The sequence below is a fragment of the Citrus clementina genome, unplaced genomic scaffold, assembly GCF_000493195.1.
Source record: "Citrus clementina cultivar Clemenules unplaced genomic scaffold, Citrus_clementina_v1.0 scaffold_9, whole genome shotgun sequence".
Classification (NCBI taxonomy): domain Eukaryota; kingdom Viridiplantae; phylum Streptophyta; class Magnoliopsida; order Sapindales; family Rutaceae; genus Citrus; species Citrus x clementina.
Genome location: NW_006261964.1, coordinates 30,921,605 through 30,946,449, shown reverse-complemented (window position 1 = coordinate 30,946,449; position 24,845 = coordinate 30,921,605). Strand labels below are relative to the sequence as shown.

At 33.5% G+C, this 24,845-nt stretch overlaps 4 protein-coding genes across 5 annotated transcripts; 2 read left to right on the top strand and 2 right to left on the bottom strand.

The window, feature by feature from the left end:
- Window positions 1–4,480: 4,480 nt before the first annotated feature.
- On the top strand, window positions 4,481–8,832 carry LOC18033481 (glyceraldehyde-3-phosphate dehydrogenase GAPCP1, chloroplastic). Its single transcript, XM_006422207.2, has 13 exons — window positions 4,481–4,839; window positions 5,106–5,197; window positions 5,292–5,359; window positions 5,459–5,497; window positions 6,094–6,194; window positions 6,828–6,940; window positions 7,046–7,145; window positions 7,247–7,393; window positions 7,686–7,746; window positions 7,828–7,925; window positions 8,014–8,240; window positions 8,333–8,422; window positions 8,523–8,832. Exons 1-13 carry the CDS (start codon window positions 4,753–4,755, stop codon window positions 8,575–8,577), a joined length of 1,278 nt encoding a protein of 425 aa, XP_006422270.1. The 5' UTR covers window positions 4,481–4,752; the 3' UTR covers window positions 8,578–8,832.
- A 2,714-nt stretch (window positions 8,833–11,546) lies between these two features.
- LOC18033452 lies at window positions 11,547–12,350 on the bottom strand. Its single transcript, XM_006422206.2, has 2 exons — window positions 12,162–12,350; window positions 11,547–12,061 (listed from the first exon to the last, which is right to left on the bottom strand). Exons 1-2 carry the CDS (start codon window positions 12,298–12,300, stop codon window positions 11,547–11,549), a joined length of 654 nt encoding a protein of 217 aa, XP_006422269.2. The 5' UTR covers window positions 12,301–12,350.
- Window positions 12,351–15,293: 2,943 nt separating this feature from the next.
- Window positions 15,294–19,708, bottom strand: LOC18031432 (DCN1-like protein 2). Of its 2 annotated transcripts, none has more exons than XM_024190567.1 (11): window positions 19,459–19,708; window positions 19,069–19,130; window positions 18,377–18,513; window positions 18,080–18,138; window positions 17,908–17,931; window positions 17,591–17,673; window positions 17,439–17,503; window positions 17,163–17,212; window positions 16,559–16,660; window positions 16,224–16,288; window positions 15,294–15,652 (listed from the first exon to the last, which is right to left on the bottom strand). In XM_024190567.1, the coding sequence occupies exons 1-11, from the start codon at window positions 19,459–19,461 to the stop codon at window positions 15,574–15,576; spliced, it is 729 nt and encodes a 242-aa protein (XP_024046335.1). In that variant the 5' UTR covers window positions 19,462–19,708; the 3' UTR covers window positions 15,294–15,573. The 2 variants fall into 2 exon arrangements, with proteins under 2 accessions (XP_024046335.1, XP_006422268.1); XM_006422205.2 differs by having other exon boundaries at window positions 16,229–16,288.
- An 891-nt stretch (window positions 19,709–20,599) lies between these two features.
- Window positions 20,600–22,328, top strand: LOC18033486 (metal tolerance protein 10). The gene is made up of 6 exons (XM_006422204.2): window positions 20,600–20,783; window positions 20,922–21,034; window positions 21,157–21,402; window positions 21,495–21,575; window positions 21,648–21,878; window positions 21,981–22,328. Exons 1-6 carry the CDS (start codon window positions 20,600–20,602, stop codon window positions 22,326–22,328), a joined length of 1,203 nt encoding a protein of 400 aa, XP_006422267.1.
- Window positions 22,329–24,845: the final 2,517 nt, after the last annotated feature.

Genomic DNA, 24,845 nt, shown 5'->3' with positions numbered 1-24,845 from the left:
TGAGTTTCAAGATTCCCCACACACAAATTCATTATGACACTAAATATTCAATTGATTATATTATTTGACTCTTTTTATCCTGTTGAACTAAATTACGATATCAATTTGTTCAATAAAAAATGTAAATTTACGATAATAACTTAAATTGTCATCATAATTAACAAATGATACAATGTTTTATTTCTTTTTTTTTTTCAAATAGAAACAAGAGTGTGCATGTTTACTTAAAAAGTTAAAGATAGTGAACTAAAACATTAAAAAAGATTGTCTTATGGGTGAAGATTTTCTTTAGAGAAGACTTTCTTTCTCTTATGGCATCTGTGGAGTGGGTAGGTGCTTCAGGACCTATAAAGAGAATGCCTTTAGAATTCGACACATTGGTGGTTGGTAATGACACTCCAACGATCACGTTAGATGAGTGTGGAATTGGATGTAAACCCTGAAGTAAGGAGAAGGTAGTAGTGTTTAGAAGATAATAATGAAGAAGAAGACTTTTTTTACTTAAAAACTTGACCTTTTTATATGAAGTGTCCAAGAAGGCGTTCTTGAGTTCATTTGGTCACGTGGAAGACACTCATGGGTCTAGCCCCTCCTCAGAGAGTGGTATAATGATACTTGAGCCTTATATTCAAATATTCGAGTCATTAAGATATTTTCCTTATGTGACATGTGTAGTTTCTTAATTGGTGACTTATTTGAATTTGTAGGGACCAAGATTACGTTACAAGTAGCATTCTCTCACTGGATTCTCAAGTACGTTAGAAAAGTCAAATGCTCCCTGATCGTTTTACGTTGGCCACGCTTAATGGTCTCCTTGCGACCATTAACCAAAATGTTGTTCCTTTCACCATCAGATGATCATTTAGGCTTCCTTGGAGAGGAAGGTGGTTAATTAAAATAAGCCCATTGGTCTATAAAATGAGTTGACTAAAATGTGATGAAGGCCCTGTCACATCAAGAATAGGAGACAATTTAAAGCTAGTTCTAAAAAGAGAGAGGGGAAAGATAAACTCTAAACCCAATATGGCATAGGTCGACTCGATGGTCCTCGTTCTCTTTCTTCACTTTTTTAGTTTTGCTTTAGATACTTTCAACATTGCTAAGTAGCCTTAAGGCCTTGATGAATAAATGAAATATGTTCTCTCTATGATGGGGGCTTCTCGACGTTCCTCTTTTTGAAGACACATGGCATTCTCACATAGGCCCCCGAAATTAACCATCAACATCCAATAAAGGAGAAATTCTCTCAATTTATCTAGAATTATCTTTGGTAAAAATATATTAACTAATTGGTGTTGTCGTAGTTGTGAAATGTAGTGATTATTAAGAGATTAGTGGTGAGTTTAGAATGCGCTTATTGTTAAGAATTGGGTAGCAAATTTGGAATGTGGTTATTAAATTTTATACTCATATCCGGCATTAAAGTTTTAAAGAAAATCTCTTGAAAATGTAGATTCTTTCACCATTTGTGTTTTATTGGAGGCCCGAATTTTCAGTTGTGCTTATTGTCATAATACTAATCAATGATAATTTTGATAAATTTTTTTGGTAATATTTGTAAGTGTAATGTTATGTATAAAAGAAAAAAAAGAATTTGAAGGAAGAAAAAGAAATTAATATATATATATATATAATTAGAAGGAATATACCTGGGAATATTATTTATTATGTATTTATGTTCCAGAAAAATTGGATTCCAATGAGTGAGTACCTGAGTGGCTGTCATTGTCTCCACGATTAAAATGGGAAAAGGTTAATATATTTTTCCTAGGAACAAAAAATCAGGATTCAAGCGTCAGGACCACGTGGAGGGAAGATTTGCGCCCAACTACCCAAACACTACGCCCCTATTTTTAATGCGTTGCGTTTAAGCAAATTGTAGGAGACTGGAACTAAGGATGACAATAGGCACCGCCCGCAGTGGGTTTATTATTATCAAATTTAAATTCGCATAAAATTTAAATTATTAAATCCATTCGTAATCTGTAGTGGGTTTTAATTTTTTTAAAAAAACTTACCTGCGGCGGGTTTTAACAATTACCGAACCCGTAATGATATCCAGCGGATTTTTTGCGGGTTTCTGTATTTAAAATCACAAATATTTAATATATAAATTTATAATAATAACCTCAAATTTCATATAACATATTCAATTTTATATTTAAACAATGTAAATGAAAAATTAAAATTTCCACATCAATTCAACACAAATTCTCAAATTTAAGTATAAATTATACAAATCTATTTAAAAAACACAAACTAATATCTAAAAATAATAATTACATTTAATATTATCATTTAAAACAAGATCGAAGAGAATATATTCATTTTATTTACCACCATAAGCACCCATCCAACACAATGCTTATAATAATAATTAAGATTAATATTTTCAAATACTAATTCGAAGGGAAATGCCTTTAGTTTTCTGTAGGTTATAACTTTAGAATAAGAGATGAGTCATATACACACATACACAACTTTGATCCTTTGGTCATTTAGTAATTTGACTAATTACATTATTTTCTTTATATATTTTATATTTAAATTAAATTAAAAATATTTGAAAAAAATTATTGTGGGTTTGGTGGATATCCATGCGGGTATCCACCGGATATAAGGTTAATACTAAATCCACCCGCATCCATATGCGGATTTTAATTTATAATACTAAACCCACCCACAACGGATAAAATTACCCGCAACGAACAGATTTTGGCGGATAAATTTGGACGAATTTATGAATTTACGGGTACAATTACCATCCCTAATTAGAACGCACCGCCGTCCCCACTTGGATCCACCGACCAAACACAACGACAGCATGGCCATTGTCATATTGTTTTGTTCTTTGCGGTCCTTCGAGTTCTTTCATTTGACAAATAAACAAAAACCTTGTAGTTGATTGATGAAGATGCCTGTATGTATTTGTCGTCTAATGAATAATGATTCACGTGCCGTGCCCTGGTGACAGAGACATTGTAAATGACGTAACTTTTGATGTTAATTTGTCCGCAAATTGATAGTCTAGGTGTCTAACTGATTTGATCTTTCAGAATAAAGGAGCCGTAGAAATTAAATTTGGAAAAAAAGAAAATAATATATAAGAATATTTACTATCAAGGGTTGATGAGACCAATTGAACCATTTTTACTAGGCTAATGCTAAATTATATGAATATACCTTATAATCCTCTAATATAAATAGTAAATGAATATTATTTATATGAAAGGGTTGTAAGGTACATGCATGTAACTTAGAGGGATCATTTTTACTATAGCATAGTATAATTTTTTATATAATAAATATTTTTTTTAGGAGACAATATTACCCCAACTTTTGTTAAGTTTCTACTAGTAGTAGTAGAGGGAGGGAAGTGACTTTTGCCATCCAACTAAAAGTGACCAAATGGTAAAGGAGTGAAGAAGTATTCAAAGTTAAATAAATTTAGGTAGAGTTTATTATTATTATTTGTTTAAAATTTGAACGAGTTTGAATTTCTTTTGAAGATCGAATAGGTCTAAAATACAAATAAATGTATAAATGACATATTTATTTTTCTTTTAAAAAAATTTTGAATATAAGTTACATATTATTTGTTTTTACAATTAAAAAAATCTAAACAAAATTATTCAAAATTTATGTCCTTACAAATCAAAACAAAAAAAGGAGATTACATTTTATAGTTTAAGAAATAAATGCATTAATTTAATAGAGATATTTTTATAATATAAGATTTACTTCACATTCAGACCTTTTCTTATTTAGCTAAGAGTCAACAAAAATTTATTTATTTTAATTTAAATGTAAAGGTATGAAATTAATAAAAGTTTCATACTTAATACATTTACTAATAACATTTCATATTTTATGAAATTAAAATGAAACACTATTTTTTTCTTTCATAAAATAAAAAAATAACACTAAAGAGAATATTATCGTATAGGAATAAAAAAATAATTCAAAAGAGTGCTTAAAGTCTTACTTTGCTATCAATACTCGTGTGATTTTACTCTAATTCACTCAAAGGTCTAAACATGGATGAATGGCCGACGGATACGTAGAAGTGAATGAAAGGTTTGTGAATTACTGTATCTAAGCTGAACCCTAACCACAAAGGTGGTAGCAGCCGACTTGTCGGTAGGACCCGCTAAATCCCAAAATAAATACAAAGACGCAGCCGAAAAAGGCCCAGTCTGGTCTAACGTGGCTGCCGAGGAGAGGACGCAGAGCTTTTCTCAGCTCCAGCTAGGCTATCGCTAAACGACGAATTCACCTACGTTATTTACACAGTCAACTGGAGAAACTTTACGTGCGACCGTGCTCACGCTAAGATGACGAATTCGGACACGTGGATATGTAAGGTTCGTGAAACAGAAACACACTGTACATCCTACCGTATAATAAAGAAGCTCTTTTGAATTGTATGGTTTCGCACAGAGAGAAAACGTAAGAGAAGCGAAAAGTGGGGTGTTGGGGTGGTAAGATGACATAAAAAACTCCGCTCAATTTCTGCTTTTAAAAACACGCGCACGGCAGGTAGCCCTGAGCCCTTGCGGCAAAAAAAAAATAAAAAAAATAAAAAAAATAAAAAAAATTTCTTTTGTTTTTGCACTTTAATAAGAGCACATTTCGTTTCATTTCTGGCTTGTGCCTACTGCCTCCTGCCTCCTCTCGAAAGCCGCAACAACCCAAACCTCGTTAGGGTTTTTGCGAGAAGAGAGCTCGAAACAGTGTGCTTAAGCTCAACAAATGGCCTTCTCTTCTCTCCTCAGATCTACGGCCTCCGCTTCTCTCGTCCGCGCCGACCTCACTTCCTCGCCGTCCGATCGCGTCAAGGTAGCCGCTTTTACTTTCACCGCGTCGTCGTTTCTCTGTATTTTTTTTTTCCCCACTGATTTCGATTAAGATAACTAGAATTTTTTATTTTTTATTTTATTGAAATAAGATAGTCTCTGTTTTTAGCTGATCTGAACTTACACTTGGTTCGTAAATTATTTTTTTTACTAGATATAAAAGTTTTATTCTTATTTTTAATTTATTCGCCTTATCAAATAGAATTTTTGGAAGCTGTGTTAAGATTTTGCTCTTTAATATTTTTTCAGGGATCATCGACTGCTGCTTTCAGTCGCAACCTTAACACTTCGAGCATTTTCGGTACTTCAGTTCCAAGTGGTTCATCTTCTTCATCACTACAGTTGAGTAATCGAACTGTTAATTTTTCTTAATCTCTTGTGAATTGTGTGTTTGTTTGTAGCTGATGGTTAGTTGTATTCTGCTAAATTATGTAGGACATGTGCTGCAAAGAGTATTCAACCCATCAGAGCCACAGCTACTGAAATTCCTCCAACAATTCAAAGTAAGAGTCTAAATATTTGATTTTGCTGCCTAATAATCTGCAAAATGCTTTAGAAAATACTTGTGTTGATTTCTTATTTGTTTGCTTTGCTTTGTTTAGAATCACGGAGTGATGGAAACACAAAGGTCGGAATCAATGGTGAGTTTTCTTGTGTCTGAAGTTGTGCCCATTTTGTTCGTGTATTAATTATGCTTGTCTTCGAATATTTTGATCTTAATGGAAATGCTTTCTGTTGATTCTTCATCTTTAATATATTTTTGAGTGTCTTATTCCAAAAAAAAAAAAAAAAAGAGGAAATGGATATGCTTTCTGTTTGGTACGTAATACTGGACTAAATAACAATAAGCTTGCAAAATTAGTAATGTATGGTATTTGTCTATGACTATTACTTTACTTTGATTCATGTGTCACCATAGTTTATGTGTCACCATCTGTTACTAAAGGATTGAATTTATAAGCAATGATGCACCTTGAGATGTATCCCAGTGAAAACTATCAGCTATCTGAATTTTTGTTTTCCTAACTGTTTCTAATGCGCGCGCGTGTGTGTGTTTACACACGATAATTGAATATTAGATGATTTAGACAAGTATGACTTTCTGTGAGAAATCAATGCATGAGCTGGACAGTAGAAAGAAGTGAAGGATTGAGTGGCTTCACATTTCAAAATTTTATTGCTGTTGCTCGTTAGGAAATGGAAGAAATCGATATATGTGGTTGCTAAACTCATGCAGGTTTTGGTCGGATTGGAAGGTTGGTTTTGCGAGTAGCAGCCTTCAGGGATGATGTTGACGTTGTGGCGGTCAATGATCCTTTTATTGATGCCAAATACATGGTAAGGGTGTACAATTAGTTGCAGTCTGCAGCTTTTTCTGTTTACTTTTAGGTGATGTATGTATGTCTACCTGCTAATATATGATTCACTCCATTGTCGTTTTTTTCAATTTTTTAGTAGAACTTTATAAATTTCTGAGGCTTTTGACAGAGCCATAAGCTTTATGTTTGTATTTAAAGTTAGGGTTGCTGGCTTTTAAAACCAATGAAAACATGTAGATAGGTTGATAGTTAAAAAGTATTTCTTTTACTCAAGCATCAAAATATTCTGTTGGTTTAACATACTTCCATCTGTAAGCTTGTATCTTTGTGAGGTACCTATTTCAATATCCTTATCATGGAGTTTGAGTCAGATCTAAGCTGCCTGCAGAAAATAGTGCATGTTACAAATTATGTTCGTATCAAGCATTATTGTATAAACTGATAACGGATTTGAACATACTGGTTGTGTTTTAATGTATTTGGCTTCGATGTGTCAGTCTAATTGAACATGTAATTATTGTTCGGATGCTGGCTGTTTATTTGTGTCTCTTACTTTCTGGTCTTATACTTTCTGTGTCCTTATGATTGTTTGGATTCTGCACATTTCAAAACAATGGCTGTTATTCACTTATTCTCTCTCTCTTCTTTTCAGGCTTACATGTTTAAGTATGATTCTACTCATGGAGTTTTCAAGGGAACCATCAATGTCGTGGATGACTCCACCTTAGAAATTAATGGGAAGCTGATTAAAGTTTTCAGCAAAAGGTATTGCCCTGGAAATCAAATGACAATGTGTGCACTGGCATGGTTTTATTGCAAATAATAGCTATTTATTCTACTTGGGCTGAAACTTAATTATTCTTTACCTAGGGACCCGGCAGAGATCCCTTGGGGTGACTATGGGGTTGATTATGTTGTTGAATCTTCTGGAGTCTTTACAACAATTGCGAAGGCTTCAGCTCACATGAAGGTTGGTTGCTTACAAGTTTTTTGTGCTGTATCTTTTCACTATCTGTTTGTCTCTGTAAATTATGGACCTCAACTTGATCTTTTCTTGACTTTTCTATACAGGGTGGTGCAAAAAAGGTGGTAATATCAGCTCCATCAGCTGATGCACCAATGTTTGTGGTAGGAGTGAATGAAAAGACATACAAGCCAAACATGAACATTGTTTCTAATGCAAGTTGTACTACCAATTGTCTTGCTCCTCTTGCTAAGGTATGATTGCATTGCTTTCCTTGAATTTCAAGCCTTTTAGTTACTGAGGTTTTGCTGCATCTGATTGCTATCCCAAATATTTTTGAATCATACTATCTTGATTTTCTAATGTTTCGACAAAATAAGTTGCAATGTTTCTCATAGCTAATATATTGCGAAAATGTGGAAGTGACAAATTTAACGGAGTAGCTTGGGGGAAAAAGATTTCATGTTATTTAAACAAAATTTGTGATTACATTCTTATAGAGTGTGTCTCTTATAGAGTTAACGGGTGTGTATTTACATTTTGCAGGTGGTTCATGAGGAGTTTGGAATTCTTGAAGGCTTAATGACCACTGTTCATGCAACTACAGGTTTCTCTCTCTTTCTCTAATGTGCTCAACATGTCAAAGCATTATGTGGTGAGTAATGTGGTTACTGTTGTCCATGTTCAGCTACACAAAAGACTGTAGATGGTCCTTCGATGAAGGATTGGAGAGGAGGGCGTGGAGCTTCACAAAATATCATTCCTAGTTCAACTGGTGCTGCCAAGGTAAAATATAGATACCCGGTGTTTGCTGACATTCATGACTTAAAAATTGTGGCTTGGTGGTATAATTTTACTAAATCTGATATTGCAGGCTGTTGGTAAAGTTCTTCCAGATCTCAACGGAAAGCTTACTGGCATGGCCTTCCGTGTCCCAACTCCTAATGTGTCTGTTGTGGACTTGACTTGTCGACTTGCAAAGGGTGCTTCCTATGAAGATGTCAAAGCCGCCATAAAGTATGCATCGGAGGGTTCACTGAAAGGCATTCTTGGATACACAGATGAGGATGTTGTCTCTAATGACTTTGTTGGAGACTCGAGGTATAACCTTCACCCTTTCTTCATATGTTGTAACTATCGTTACTTTAATTTCAAAGTGGGTTTTATAGCTTTTATGTTCTTATTCATTGTAGGTCAAGTATATTTGATGCGAAGGCTGGGATTGGATTGAGTGCATCCTTCATGAAGCTTGTGTCATGGTACGACAACGAGTGGGGATACAGGTACTCTCCTTCTCTCTTATCAGTCAGAGAAACAGATTACATTACAGAGGTGGTCTTTTTGATGGTATCTGACAATTGTATTTTTTGATTTCTCTTGCAGCAATCGAGTGTTGGACCTCATCGAGCACATGGCATTGGTAGCGGCCCACAACTAAACAGTAAAATTGGTTTGCTGCTGCTGCAATTTTAGTGCATGCTTTTGGGTTAGATTGAAAGAGTAGTTAAAAATTTGATAGTGATTCTGCGTTTTGTTCTGAGTGACTCGCAATATGAACTTTGGACATCCCTTGATGCAAATTTTAAAATAATGGAATAGAATATTCAAAGTGTATGGAGTTCATTCCACTACTACCATCTTTGTTTGGATTCTGGGCATCCTAGTCATCTACATAATGAACCCCATTTTACCATGCTGTGTATGCAACCATCAACCCTGCTTATTAACTGCTCTGTTAGCATTAAATTCATTAAATAAATTTTGTACAAGTGCTTCTGTTTAGATGTGTGTGTATTAGTATTATCAGTTTACTCTTAACAAACACATGCAATATAAGAAAATAAACAAGGAAAAAAATGAATATAAGAAAGTTATGGCAAATGTTTTTGGTTATGTTGGCTTTAAGTAAGTATTTCTCTCAAATCTTTTATGTTCCTGAATTCAATGATGCAACATGTGTAATCTGAACTCTTCGGATAGCAATGGTGTGATCTATGAAAAAATTCAGACGGTAGTCTTAGAAGAAAGATAAAATTATTTCGAATTGTCACTCTGGCATTCTGTATCTGTGCTGTATGGTTCACGGTTCACAAATCACAGTTGGAAATAGAACTAACAAGACATAAATATTAAACCATATTATGTAAGTTTCAAAGATATTGCTGGTAACACCGGTGGCGCGAGTCATTTCTTGTTTTATTCTTCTCTTTAATTAGCTGCACAAATCAGCTTCTGTTTTGTCTATCTACGGTAACGTCCTTTGTGACTATCGCTACTAATGAGCTTTTCCATTATCAATGCAACCCATGTTTTTGGCATCTCTGTACCGTACATGTGCACTTGCTGTTTATTGAATGGCTCGAACTATATGTTATGTCACATTTTTCTTGGCTAGCAACGCAATGCATGGCTCTCCCTCTACCTACATTTTACAGGACATAATTATAAAAGGTTTGTTCGTTCAAACCTTGATGAACGCTGAACATATTATCCTTTACAAACGAATAAGTAGCGGAAAACATTCTTTCAAAATACTTTTAGCATCTCGATTGTTGGTTATGTCTGATAATGGTCAAATTTTAATTTATGGGTTTCTTAATGTCTCATGGGCATTCTTAGGATGCAGCTACATAGTCTATTTCAGTTGATATTGTGCTACTGATTGATGCTTCTTTGAACACTATGAAAGGACTCTTGAACCAAGAGAAAACACAAATCCTCTTTAAGCATTGCATGTCACCAACAGAGCTCCCAACCGCTAGTAATGGCATATCAACTTCACTTCAGAATCCAACCAAAATCTATCAATATGCCTAGTTGTTTCATCAACCTTCTCTCTCTTCTATTTTAGAACTCGGAAATCTCATGCATTGGCTCAAATCAGCTTCTGTTTTAATTTTACTCCTATATCCTTTGTAATTCTTAATATTATAGTCTTTCTTTTACCATAATCTATACAATCAGTGTATTTTGCATCTTCAACCTGTCCCATATACCTTTGCATAAGGGTGACTTCATATTTTTCATTGACAATGAGCACTTCCTATCAAATAGGGGTCCTTCACCTTGTCTGAAAGCCTTGTAATATTTACCTTCTCAGTTATCTTGCTTTTAGGCAAGGATTCAGATGCTTAAGAAGTCTCATTTATGACAGCAACCGATCAATTATTGAATCCTTGTTTTGTTTTATTTTATTGCTTGTGGAACAACTTAAATGAGAATGCATTCTAAGTAATAATTCTTAGATAACAAGTTTTACGATTTCGTAATTCTGTCGTAAGAGGATTGCATCTTTTCTTTTCTTGTGTAGCAAGACACGAGATGATCCCCAACATGCGCATTTTTAGAATCTCAAGACCGGCCCGTTGCGTGCAAATCCTACCGAATTGGGAGACCCTTGCCGCCTCAACTCTTCCGTTGCCAATATTGCTCATTCGCAATTCTAATCTGTTTTCTCCGGAATCTAATTTCGAAGGGCCAGCCTCTACAGACTACATAGATATATCATTAATGAGAGAGAAAGAGTAGAGTATGACGAGGTTGAGGTCTACAGGATTTGCATTCTGGAAAACATGAAATTCCACGCGGGAGAAAAATGAGTACAAGAAAAGAAATAGACCACCGCTGCTAAAGAATCGCACTCAACCATAAGTCCATGTCATGAATTTTCAATAACGATTGCCATAACCTCAGCCCAAAAGGGGAAAAAAAAATGAATTATCCCCAAAGAGGGAGCAAAATTAACAACCAAAATGCATACCACTTATGATCCCAAACGTAAGCTGCGATGCACATATTTTTCTTTGCAAACTCTATTGGTTTTAACTTTTTATCCATTCATGCAGCTACACAAGAGTCTTTAAAGAAGACTACCGAAGGTTATAAAATCCCTGAGTAAAACGATTATTTCAAACAATCTAAAGAATGCAGAAGACGAGCAGCAACCCAAATATTGCAACTACTGTATTCTCATTTCTATTAACTTGCATTCGAATAAGCATAAGATAACGATATAAATGTTTTAACTATAGACTATCGCTCTTTAAAAATTTTAGTGAAGGTAGAATGAGATAGATTTGTATTTGTTTTTTATTTAACTTGTGTGAAACAAGAGGGTAAAAAAAAAAGTCAATTTCTTTTCCGATAAGTTCAATTGCTTAGGCCTCTTGCAGTAGAAGTAAGTTTAATTTAGGATGAGATTAGTTTAAAGATACATAATCATAATTGTAACGCTAGATTTTAAAACCAATTTAATTGTGTCTGAATATGCAAATGGTCAAATTGTAGTAGCAAAACATTGCAGCAATCCCTGATATACGCGCAAGCTTATTATTATTATTATTATCAAAGTCAAAAGCTACAGCTAAAAAGGTGAGCTAATTTTGAAGCATTATTTTTTCAGCTGCATCAGTTCATATTATCAAAGTGAAGAGATGGCCTAGAAGTAGCCCACTTTCTTTTCGGATAAGCCTTTTCTTCATATGGAAGAGACATTTCCTCCGGAGATTCTTTATGCGAAAAGGGATATTTTTCATCCTTTGTAGATCTAGGCCCCGGAGCTTCCACGGGGGGAGCTTCCACAGGGGACGCCCTGATATTGATAATTGGCTCTTCAGGGCTAGGACTAGGCGCTTCAGCAGGGGACACTTCCTTTTCGGAGTACGATGCTGAAGTTTCTTGGGAAGCAAGTAATGCCTCTTCGACATATGGTGGTTCTAGACCTCCTGGCGGCGGGACGCGGATTACCGGAGGACCGCGGCAGGGATTGGCACACATGCATATGCGCTGGAGTGCTGTACAGTACCCATAGTCGAAACCTTCTGACATGCAAGCCATAGCACAGTTGTCGTTGCGGTAGCACAAGCCTGTGAAAGCTCTGCTATGTGTTCTGCACATCCTAGCATGAATTTCCACCATCTCCGCTGGAGTCAAGAATCCGAACAAATTATAGTTTCATAGAATTTCATCTGTACTATATGTTACGATATCTACAATTCTTCTAAATGAGATGAAAACTCTTACCAGAAATGAAGACAATGAAGAGCAAGAATGCGGAGGCAAAATCCTTCGTCTCCATGCTTGGATATTGTTGTGGGTAGTTTCTATCTACCAAGAATTTGATTAAGCATTTGATGGATTTCGACAGCCAAGTTGCCATCATTTATATCTGAGATCTTCTTTCTATCAGGTTGAAGTCATTCGAAGCTTAGTGACAAGTGGCTTTGTCGGCTGGAGTACTTTAGTTGAATGCATATCTATCACTTCAATATTATAATTATGGTTAAAGTTATCCAGAGTCTTTATTGATCATTAAAGTTGAATTTAATCCAAGATTTATAGTCGTTTTAAATAATTACTTTATATTAATTGTGCATCTACTTTACAAATCACAGAAATTCGAATATGATGAAATAAAAATGAATTACAATCGAAATGAAGAATGGGTAGAATAAATTCTTTACTTCGAACTTTATGAATCAAAATCAGAATCAATGATTTTCTTCTTGACGTGCTTACTTTTTCTTTATAATCAGAATGAATTATTATAAGTTGCAGAAGTACTCTTACTTAAGATTGTGTATTTTTACTAACAAAATAAATAAGTAACATTTTAAAAGAAATACATGCATGCTTATTATAATATTGAGCCCAATACAATGATTGTATTACAACGACAAAAACAATAATAATAATAACAACAACAACAAAAGACATGCAAATAACAATGTAAAAAAATATATGAATAATTGAAATAGGTTATTATTCTATGTGATTGTTAAAAAACAAATGATCACTTATTTTTATTAAAATCATATAGAATTCATCTTAATAGATAATTTGTTGTTTGTCAAGTAAAATATAAAGACATCATGTTTGTTGTCTACCAAATTTTAAACTAAACGAGATGTCGTTTGTGATCAAAATGAAAACGATGCGCCATCTATTATATAAGTCAATGCATACACTTTACACTTGTCAGTTACATAAATTTACTAGAGAACATGTCGTCAGTTTTTCTACTGCATGAATGACGTGTTGTAAATTTAAATTTAAATTTAATGGCGCTTTTTTTTTTCTTTTTTTTTTCCAGTGTACAATTTTTTTTTTTAAAAAAAAGAAAAAGCATTTTGAGATAGATGGGCGATTATATTTTAGTTTAGTTTGCAGTCTTTTGGTTTCCTAATTTTACTTTTGTAAATGGTTTGTCTATCCACATATACTAATATTATGAAAAAAATAAATATTGCAAATGAAATATATTACATATAACATATAAAATTTCTATATTATTGAACCAAATTTATAATGAACCTAATGAGAGGCCAGGATATTGTTATTATTCTTTATAATTGTTAATTTTTTTTTACTTTTATTAAAATTATGTGGAATTCAACTTGATAGACGACATGTTGTTTGTTGTATATACAATTTAGCACGACGAAAAGAAATGTGGATATATAACTATATGTTGGAATTCAACTTGGACATATACAATTCCAAATAATTATAATTTTACCTTCTTTGGATGATTGAATATAAGTGCTAAGTTATTTGTCTCACAAGTAAAAAAAAAACCGAATTATGATATTTTGATATTTATTATTATATATTTGATAAGTTAAAGGTGGTAAGTAAAATTAAAAACATTTTATTATTAATTATAACATATCTTTTTTTTTTCAATATATGCAATGTTATGCTAAAAAATGATTTTTTTTTTCATTTAATCGCATAAATTAACATAGAATCAACTAACAATTTCAAGTAAAATAGCATTCTACAAATATCATTAATTGTAAAAATTAAATATTTATGAATAAAAGGAATATCTACATCCTAACATATAAGGACTGGCTTGGGATTGCGGTGACTAATTAAATAAGTTATTTCGTTGTGCGGATGAAGTAAGCTGCTGATTAAAAAGCAGTTTGGTGTTTGACAGACTGTGTTGTCATGATTGTTGTGAGTTTGAAAAGTAATGTACATATGTTTGGTAAATTTTATTACGAAAGTGTTGTTTTATTATATAATAACTAAAATAGACATAAATTTAAATTACTTTTTATTTTTGGGAGTATGTTTAATAATCTTTGGACATGCTTTTTAGTTTTTAAAATGCATGAAATTACATAAGTGAAAAAAAAATCAATGATGAACTGCATAATTTGTTACATAAAAAATAATAAAAATTCATACGAATACATGATTAAAATAAAATAAAAAAGTAATACGTATTACATTTCACATTAAACATATTGCAACAAACACTCTGACATAAGAAAAATATGTAAATAGATTAAATATTAAAAGTCATGGTTAGAAGATTGATTTTAAAAGTTGTAGTTAACTTTTGTGTGAAATTATTCATAATTTGAAAAAAAATTACGTAATTATATGCAAGCGTCTTCTTGAATCTTATAATGGAAAACAAAAGTAAAATATAAAAAATATGAACTTCTGGATTAAAACTTTGATACTAAAGAGAATGCATAATAATTGTGGGAGTAATTTGATTGTGGTGGTAACATGGTATCTAATGCCATATATATTAGAATGTATGAAAAAATAGGACATAATTATTTTTTGTTAAAATATTAAAGTTATAATAGAAACTTTAGAAAGAGATGGTGACTTTTTTTAATAAGTTAATTATGAAAAATAACTCTTTACCTACTTTCCAAAAGTTGTTATTAAAATAGAGAAAATTATGAAACAAGTAAATTTTATAAAATTTACTAAATATTATTTTTGAAAAAAATTATAAAATAAACAACTTATTGAATTTCAAATTTCAATTCAAAGAAAGGCATAAATATTCATTGTTTGGCTTTTTGTGTTTAGTTTTACCATTTGTGTGCCGATTACTAGCTATGGTAAGAGTTATGCGCTTTTTGTGTGGCAATTACGATGGTAAGAGTTATGATTAATCGAGATCAACCAATTGTGAAATTGAACAAAAAGCTACCCAAAATGATAGCGTAAACCCAGCAATTTTTTTCCCCTAAACAAAATAATTGAATAGCGTTTTCTAATAGCTGGAGGAATAGGTTGATATGTACAGAAACCAAAAAACCAAAAAAAAAAAAAAGCCTACACGTTTTTCAGCCCATTTTCAAAACTTGTCCAAACTTACAAGAATTATTGACAACAAAAGAGAGGGAATAGTTATGCAAATAATTAATTTCACTAGAAATGCAAATATCATCATCAACAATCCCATTGACTGAGAATGTTGAATACCCAATTGTCAACAGATAAATAAGGTCATGAACAAACAAGTGTTTTTTGGGGAAGTCATTATTTTCCGAAACAAACAAATTTCATTGACAGGGGAGCACGACTACAATCACACTAGAGAAAGATGTTATCACTTTGTAGCATAATTAACCCACCAGCGTGGCTCATCATCGATTTTGAACAATGCCATTCTCAGTCAAGTATTCAACGAATTCATCAATAAGATAAGGCCATGCGCCTTCTGCATCATAGTTTGATAGTGCAGGGTCCACTGTCTGTATAAAAGAAAAAATGAAAAGTAGTTAGTAGTAATATAGTCTACTAACTAGAAATGAAATTCGGGGATTCCAATACATCATTTTCTAATGTCAGATCTGCTCATTTGGTCAGACGGTAAAATAAAATGAATAGAAGTAGGAATAGGATCTTCCACAACATTTGCCAACAGTTCTCAACTACATCAAGATGATGTATTTGGTAACGCACATGCAAGTGGTTTAAAATTGGAAGATGATAACAGGAAGAAGAAATGCAATTTTTCTTTAGAAAAGAGTGGACGAAGAAAATAAATATTAGCTACTCTGGTCCTGCTAGAAAATAAACAAAAAAGAAACAGAAAAGGGGCCAAGATTTTCAAATTTGACAATTCTACTATGCATGAAACCAACAGAAAGACAGCACGGTTTTTCTTCTCTTTAGCAGTGAAGGATTTTCCCTTCTAGCTATATACCATATTTTTGTCGATGCCATCTCGTTAGGGTTGAATGAATGTGCAAAGACAAGAGAATGAAAAAAGCACATTAAATTATTGTTAGCAAAATTATCGCTATAACCTTAAAAATTCACCTTACCCTTGCAAACTCCAATAGCTGAGACCATGTGTCCCTTGAGATTGCTTTATTATGCTTAGCCTGTTGAATAGCAACAGAATAGAAAACATACATCAAAGGAAATACACGAAAGAACATAATTCGTCCAAAAACAAATATGTACGAAATACGCCCCCGAGGGCATGGTCGGGTTGGTAACAGCATGAAACTTGTAGCAGCTGACCACCCAGGTTCGGGCCTTAGGAGAGGTAAGTGGAAAATAAAAATTATTTGGGTTTGGCCCACCCCCTTACCTTTTAAAAAAGAAAAAAAAAAGTACGAAACACTACGAAGAAAGAGTCAATAAGCTACCTGCAAGAACTGGCACCAATGATCAACTAGTGGCCACTGCTTCTCAGCAAATAATAATTGCCACATTCCGATTGCAGTGTCCAATGCCAGAGATTTCTGACCCTAAATTTGGAAAAAGAAAAATCAGTTGACATAAATAAAGTACCAAAACATAAGATACAGATATTCAGAGTAGGACATGTAGCCTGTAACAGAACTGCCACTATAACTGAATCAATTGCAACTGAGTATACACGTGGGCTCCAAGGCCCCTTTTTTTAAGCCCAAAAATAGAATTCACATCTGTCCAGAATCATGTAGACAGCCAACCATAACGGGAAACAAAAGCAAAGTAGTAAGAGGTACTGTCAGGTTCTCAAGTGTTAGATTGAAGCAGACCAGTTAGTCCAACCATTACACACTAGCCTAGCTCTTTCTTAAGTTTCCAGGGTAATTACTTATAAGACCCTGGATAATAAACATTAACTCATCTGCCAATTAACTATTATACTAGAATACTGATGTCAGAGTAAAGTACCTTTTCAATATGAATAGATTGATCTTCAGAAAATCACTATTTAGATAATTTACAAGTTGAAATCCTTAAAAACAAAAACACAATTACCTTTTCTTTTGCCCAGGCAAATGCAAAGTTGTATATCTCACGGAATTTTTCTGGATAATCATAAGACAATATTATTTCAGCAACAAGAACATGAGAACATATCATCTACAACTAAAATGGAAAAAGGGCAAAAAAGGTTCAAGGATCTGTTTGGAAACATCTCAATTTCTTTTTCCCTGCTCTATCAGTAAAGAAATGATTTCCATAAAATCAGCACACTTCAAAATATAATCAATCTTTGAGTAGATACCAAAAACTATGCACCAGTGCACGTACGTTCATCTTTCAGCTCAGCCCGCATGAATGATATCCTTTCACGGAACTTATCCAGAGAATCTATCCTGCAAACAAAATACATGGCCTTCAACAAATTTGCATCATGGTGTATCTGAACTTACAATATATTAACAACCAGAAAGAAAAGTTACCCTAGTGATTGCAATCCACCTATGAACTCCTGCTTTGAGAATTCACACATTGTAGCAGCTTTCATGTGCCATGAAACAACTAACTGAAACAACAATAAAAACCTATGCTATCAAAATTCAGCCAAGCCATCATCACATTTGCTTGACAATTCACCAAGACACAGAACATTCATCAACTGTAGCTTTTACAGGTTACAACTGAAAATTTTAGAATCAGAATTCGAATCCGGGATTAATGAATAATTTTTCTCCTGAAAATTTCACAAGAAAAAAGAGTGCATGTCTTGCAAAGCAGACAATTCCGAAGATATACATACCATAACTATATCTTGAGGATCCACCTGCAAAAAAGTAAGGATCAAATGTCAAGCAAACAATTTGAAAGGATACCAAGAAATATTAGTAGCTGACTCAGAATTATAGTACAGAAAACTCAAAACCATAACAATCAACAAAAAGTAATAATTAACTGACAACCAAAAGAGCTACCTGAAGGTCATTGCACAGGAGAGTGATACCGTCAACCAGAATCATATCAAGATATGGATCTGTGGGAATATTTTAGAATCAAAATATAATTAGTGAGTTGTAATTCCATAAGCATTAGACATACAACCACGCAAGCCACCACTAAATGTGCTTCATTCACTTAGGTAATTTCATTAACTTTTGTGATATTCACAAGTTAAAAGTGCAAAGAGGCATAAGCAAACAGTGTAGTCCAATATACTTGCATTTGAGTGCAACATAATGGAATAGAAAAGCTAGTTTAAAGATAGAGCGTGCCTTTATATCTGTTATAAAGCTCCTCCAAATGTCTGGTATCAGTTAGTGATTTTGATTGAGGTTGGCTATAGAATACATCAAATGCTCCTTCAAGATGCCAGTCACTAGCCTTCAAAGCCTGAAGAGCAGCTTTTTCGCTGCATTAAGATGTTTTGGAAAGAAAAACAAAAATGAAGAAAAAAATCATATCAATAAAAAAATACATATATATAAAAATCAACACAATCAATGCTACCCTGTTACTGTTAATCTGAAAAGCCTATTCATTCTCTATAATAATCTTGAAAAATCCACTTAAATTCTTTAAAGTTTGTGGAGGAGGAGAAGTAGAGGGGCTTGAGGTTTCTATGATGAAAAACTGCCCTACATGCTTCGAAGTGGTAAACAACCATCCTTGTATAAGAGAACGAAAGGTACTTATGGAGAACCTACAGCAATTAATAGCTCTTAATTACAATTTTTTTTTTCCAAACCTCATTTACAAACCAGCAAGAGGAGAACTATATTCCCAAGATTTTATCCTTTGGAACAGACCAATAAATGAATAAACAAGTAAACAAATAAAATAAAATAAGATTCGGGCCGAAGCATGCTCATCAGCTCATGCGCCAAAAGAATTTTTTTTTTTTTTTAAATACTCGTTCCAGCATCATCTTCTATAAGACTTAAGGGGATAAGAGAAAATCACATACCTTGCCCCAGTTATCGAGACAAATTGTTGGAGTTTGTCCCGGTTACTTCTACTCAGCTTATGCTGAAACAAAGAAAAATTCAAACAGGAATTAATTATAAACCCAGATACAAAAATTACATATTAAACCTGATCAATTCACAAACACTGGAAGAAGAAAGTACTCCTATCCAGATAACAAAGTTATTATAAGCATCAAAGAGCGAAACTTTAGCAAATTAAAAAAAATCGAACTAAAATATGAATAGCTAATTCCATAAATTGACAAAAACCCCAGGTATTAAATCACAAAAACGTAATCATTAACTAACAAACAAACCAAGCTACAATATTTTAGCATCAATTCAGCTCAAATCTAAACAGACTTAAGAGTGAAGATGACGAAACTGACCATCTCGGGAGCTTGTGAATTTGATATTTGGTTTTATGCTGATGAATGAGAAAGCTCTCTCTCGAGACGAACTCTAGGGCTTCTTCGGCTTTTGGCTCTCCTTCTTTTTTTATTTTTTATTTTTATATTTTCACTCTGTTTTCTCTGCTTTCTATTTGTGTGTGTTAGAAAACAAGAGAATTTTCTTACTTCCGGTCGTGGCCGAGGATTCGCTTTCTATTATTAAGCGCACCCCCTGAAATACGAGGCATCATTCATTTTCACACTTAATGAAATGATAATATATATATATATATATTATTATTATTATTATTGTAAACCTCACCATCATGGAACCGTTTTACTTGAAAAAAATTTCCCATTACTTAGATTATAATAATGCTTCGAAAATTAAACTTAAAACTAGCTCGGCCAATTTTATCCAAACTAAATACGGATTTAACTCATTTAAAACTGAATTTAACAGGAATTTGATTTAATTAAACTGAGATTTGCAGCAAAAAATCTTAATCAATTCTTTTTTATTTTATAATATTATCTCATTTTCATTCTCTTATTTGTTATATGTGTGTGTGTAGGCTATCTATCATATCCGTTCGTAGTCTTTGTCAATACTCGATAAGTAGACCCTAAACAGAGAATGCAACAAGAGTCAAAAGTAAAGTTATCATCATTATTATTATTATTTTTTCTCAATCACACATCCATTTGGATTTGGTGCTTTTTTTTTTTCGTGCTGTACTTTCTGGTGAGTCATATAAGCAAGTGTTGATATGCCTTAACAGGGATTCTTTCCCCACTTGGAAGAAGAATAAAATTCAACAGAAAAAAAGTCAGCTTCGATGCGGCGTGAATTGTTATTACTTTGTGACCGACTCCAACTCTTCAACAATTTAATGTTAAAAATTATCAACAAGAAGCATAATGTGGTGTCTTTGCTGCCTTCAAAACCAACATTCTTCATGCTTTCTTTATTGAATTAGGTCATAGCCTGTTGTCTTTTGTTCTCTGACATGGAGCAGGTACACTTCATTTTCATGTTTTTTTAAAAAAAATTATTTGCTTCAGTTCAGTTTCCATTATATAAGAAGCGGTAACTCTTGCTTCTCTGCCAAGAAACTACTGCTTCTGCTTGATAAAAATGGAGAATGATCTTCGGATAGATTCATTTGACTACAGAACGGAGCTGCTATCACCAGCCCCTCCTGGAGAGAATGTGACCCTGACAGTTGAACCATCATGGAGACTTAACATGGACCGGTTTCACCTGCCAGAGAGACGCATGGATTCTCATTTGAGCATTGGGTATTATATCAAAACCTTAAGTAAGTTCTCACGCACTATACATATACTCTTTCCTCATTTTCTTACTTTGCTGGATATATCCAAACTATATATAGTTGGGTTTTTGCAGCCTTGATTTGCTTTAAAAACTGAGACTCAGTTGATTAATTCCTTTTCAGGAAGACATAGAAAGATTGCTGGGTATTACAAGAGACAAGAGAAGCTTCTCAAGGGGTACAATGAAGTGGATACATTCACTGAGTTGGGCATTTTGCCTGGAAGCCTCACTCAGGTGTGCAATTTTTTTTTCCCCTTTTATAGTGCGATTCTTGGTTTGGATCAAAATTCTCTCATCATAGGAGTTTCGACCGAGCAAATATAGGTTTACAAAAAAGGGCTCTCTTTCTTCTTCAGGAGGAAATGAAGCAGCTTGCAAAAAATGAGAGGGTGGCAATTTACGCATCAAATGCAGCGAACTTGGTGCTTTTCTTAGCAAAAGTGTATGCTTCTGCGGAAAGCAGATCATTAGCAGTAATAGCATCAACTTTGGACTCGCTATTGGATCTCTTATCTGGCTTCATTTTGTGGTTCACTGCATATGCAATGAAGAAGCCGAATCAATATCAGTATCCCATTGGCAAGAACAGAATGCAGCCTGTGGTATAAGCCCGAGAACACACACACACAAAATTTGAACCTGACATTATTAGCATATGATTGAATTATAATCATTAAATTCATTGCTTCTGCAGGGAATTGTTGTTTTTGCATCAATTATGGCAACTCTCGGATTGCAAATATTGTTCGAATCTGGCAGAGAACTTTTCACAGAGGTATGTTCGTTAATAATGTAAGATCAAGTTTATCAACGCGTCACGTTTAATTTTATACATCAATTTCTGCAGGCTCAGCCAGAGAGGGATCCAGAAAAAGAAAAATGGATGATAGGGATAATGGTGTCTGTCACAGTGGTGAAATTGGCGCTCATGATGTACTGCCGGAGATTCAAAAATGAAATTGTTAGAGCCTACGCGCAGGATCATTTTTTCGACGTGATTACTAACTCAATCGGGCTAGCAACAGCCGTACTAGCCATCAAATTCTACTGGTGGATTGATCCCATCGGTGCCATTCTAGTAAGTTAACATCATTCTAGGATCTAAATTAAATTAACCTCTTAGTCACATTGATCGTTTTTCATTACTAAGCAAATGAAAAAAAAAAAAAAAATTATGCAGATAGCTTTATATACAATGGGCAACTGGGGAAACACAGTGATGGAGAATGTTTGGTCATTGATCGGGAGAACAGCTCCAGCAGAGTACTTAGCCAAGCTAACGTATTTAATCTGGAATCATCACGAAGAGATTAAGTACATCGAGACTGTACGAGCTTATAATTTCGGGTGTCAGTATTTTGTTGAAGCTGACGTAGTGCTACCGGCAGAGATGTCACTTAGTGAAGCGCATAATATTGGAGAATCTCTTCAGGAAAAGCTGGAGCAACTTCCTGAAGTGGAAAGGGCTTTTGTTCATGTTGATTTTAACGCCACTCATCAGCTGGAGCACAAGCCTAAGAAGCTATGAATTTGACTATTTATTCTATTTTGATTTTAGTAGAAGATTTATAGAACCAACGCAAACACAATTAGGTAAAAGTTCAATCTGCTTGTATGGCTGCCTGTTGACCCTCAAATTCTTGTTTTACTCTGTTGTAATTTGATGTTGTGATAATATTTTTTGGTTTTGTTTAAGGTTGATTAATTGAAAGATTTAATAAGAGCTTTCATAGATTTTACCATGCTGCCATTTTCATAAGTTGAAGAAAAGTAAGGCATATCTGGGCATTGTCCTGTGGAAAGCAGAGCAATCACGGAAATGAGAGATCACCATCACAATCCTATCAGAGGATGTTATAAATATAATCTAACAACCATACATAATTGCATTAAATTTTTTATTTTGAATTTAACAAAATACTTGGATTTGATAATACCAACCAACACTAACACTCTTCATGCTTCCTTCATTGAATTAACTTATGGCCTATTGTCTTTTGTTATCTAAACTGGAGCAAAGTACATGACATTTAATTTCAATTTGTAATTGTTTATTTCTTTCAGTTTCCATTAAGCAAAGAACGGCAAACTCTTGGTTCTCTGAGCCAAGAAAGTGGTGTTTGCGTTAGATAAAAAAGGCGAATAATCTTCTGAGACAGATTCATCAGAATACTGAACGGAACTGCTGTCACCGGCCCCTCTCCGAGAGAATGAGACACAGTTGAGCCGTCATGGCTACTTAACATGGACCGGTTTCGCCTACAAGAAAGACGCATGGATTCTCATTTTATTGATAATTGAAACCTTAAGCAAGTGCTTATGTTCATTGCTAAATCGTCACATACTTTGCTAGATACATTAAAGCTTTATTCGAGAATTGATTGATGTGTACTCCATAAGATATCTTGCCAACTTCTAATAAAGAATTTGTTAACCGAATGCTTTATCAAAATTAAGCCGGAGCAAAAGCACTGCATTTTTCAAAGATTTAGTTTGCTTTGAATTTGATGACTGAATTGATTAATTCCTTCTCATGGAGACACAGAAAACCTGCAGAGTACTACAAGAAGTAAGAATTGTAGCAAACTTGGTGTTTTTCTTAGCAAATGTGTGTGCTTCCGTGGAAAGCAGATCATAAGCAGTGATAGCATCAACTTCGGACTCCCTATTACAAAAACAAGTGCCTTATTTTAGCTGGGTACGCATTTTATATGACATCAGTCGCAATTCAATTAATGCTAAATTATTTGTGATGTGATAAATTATCAAATTGGTCAAGCATGCAAGACACTTGTTTTTGTTTAATTTACACCTATCTATACGGAAGGCTTCAAGAAACCTCTATTCTCAATTCCCAAATCATGATCAAATAGTGCCTGTGTATTATATATATCTGCGTTTCAAAAAGTTGCTTTTGCCGAGTGGCCTTTCTATCTTTTTGCAATTAAAAGAATAACACGTCGTGATATCAACTCACCATTTATGTGAATGAAACCAGACTTATATACATAATATTTCTTTTTAGAAAAAAAGATTTCATGCATACTCACATAAGAACAAGCAGACACTGCATTCTAATTGTAATCATAAACAAGTACTATAAAAATAATCCGTACCTAACTAAAATTTGCTTTTAAAATAAGTTAGTGCATATAGATAAGATTTGAGTGTAATTACCATTAACATTAAGGCACTAAGTTACATTATATGTGACTTATAGTTGATTTAAAAATAATTTTTCGTGGCCTCCTAGTTGTTTGATAAGAAAAATTAATGTTATGTTGATGTAAATTACAGATGATATACTTAATAAGACCATAGTATTAATATATATTTACTTTTTCAAAGTGGAAGATATTTTTATGTCAGAGACTATATTATTTTTTATTAGGTCATATGTCGAGCAACCCCAGTTACTGAATGATCGTTTGCTCCAACTTAAAGATATGGTCTATATATATATTTAAATCCAAGATTTTGAAGTTCGGAAAAATTTTAAAACCCTGCGGTTTTAAAATGTTAATTTCATAATGTTTTCCCGAATTTTCCAACACTTTAAAATTTTAGACCATAAAACTATATATATATATATATATAGACATAAGATTAGGGAAAATTAAATAACGTGTAGAAACATTTCTTTTCATTATTTTCATCTTCCTGTTTTCGGAGGGTTTCATCTTGGGCTCGAATTGCTTTACGCGGATATCAACATCGTCTAGTAAAATATTTATAAATGATTAAAGTGATAATTGGCACTAGATTGATGGTTTTTGATGTTATTGTACTTGAATTTAGTGGGAGAAAGCGAAAAAGGCAAAAAAAAAAAAAAATTAAAGGCTGGATTAGAACAAAAAAGAAGTATTCGCGGAGGAAAAACAACAAAAACAGACACATTTCTCAGCCTAGGAAATGAATTTTTGTCACATTTCTTTAAAATGTTCAATGATACATATGTAGAGAAGACCAAAGATAAGAAGATGTTAAAAACTGAGGAGGAGCATATTAATTATCAGCAACTAAACATATTAAGCTTATTTATATT

Excerpts from the sequence above, each read along its gene's own strand:
- LOC18033481 (XM_006422207.2), top strand. The coding sequence starts at position 4,753 with ATGGCCTTCTCTTCTCTCCTCAGATCTACGGCCTCCGCTTCTCTCGTC. Across the intron at positions 7,394-7,685 it reads GTCTTGCTCCTCTTGCTAAG|GTGGTTCATGAGGAGTTTGG; the intron begins GTATGATTGCAT and ends TACATTTTGCAG. Across the intron at positions 7,747-7,827 it reads CACTGTTCATGCAACTACAG|CTACACAAAAGACTGTAGAT; the intron begins GTTTCTCTCTCT and ends GTCCATGTTCAG.
- LOC18033452 (XM_006422206.2), bottom strand. The coding sequence starts at position 12,300 with ATGATGGCAACTTGGCTGTCGAAATCCATCAAATGCTTAATCAAATTC. Across the intron at positions 12,062-12,161 it reads CTTCATTGTCTTCATTTCTG|CGGAGATGGTGGAAATTCAT; the intron begins GTAAGAGTTTTC and ends TCTTGACTCCAG.
- LOC18031432 (XM_006422205.2), bottom strand. Across the intron at positions 17,932-18,079 it reads TCCTGTGCAATGACCTTCAG|GTGGATCCTCAAGATATAGT; the intron begins GTAGCTCTTTTG and ends ACTTTTTTGCAG. Across the intron at positions 16,661-17,162 it reads TTGCCTGGGCAAAAGAAAAG|GGTCAGAAATCTCTGGCATT; the intron begins GTAATTGTGTTT and ends TTCCAAATTTAG.
- LOC18033486 (XM_006422204.2), top strand. The coding sequence starts at position 20,600 with ATGGAGAATGATCTTCGGATAGATTCATTTGACTACAGAACGGAGCTG. Across the intron at positions 20,784-20,921 it reads GTATTATATCAAAACCTTAA|GAAGACATAGAAAGATTGCT; the intron begins GTAAGTTCTCAC and ends ATTCCTTTTCAG. Across the intron at positions 21,879-21,980 it reads ATCCCATCGGTGCCATTCTA|ATAGCTTTATATACAATGGG; the intron begins GTAAGTTAACAT and ends AAAATTATGCAG.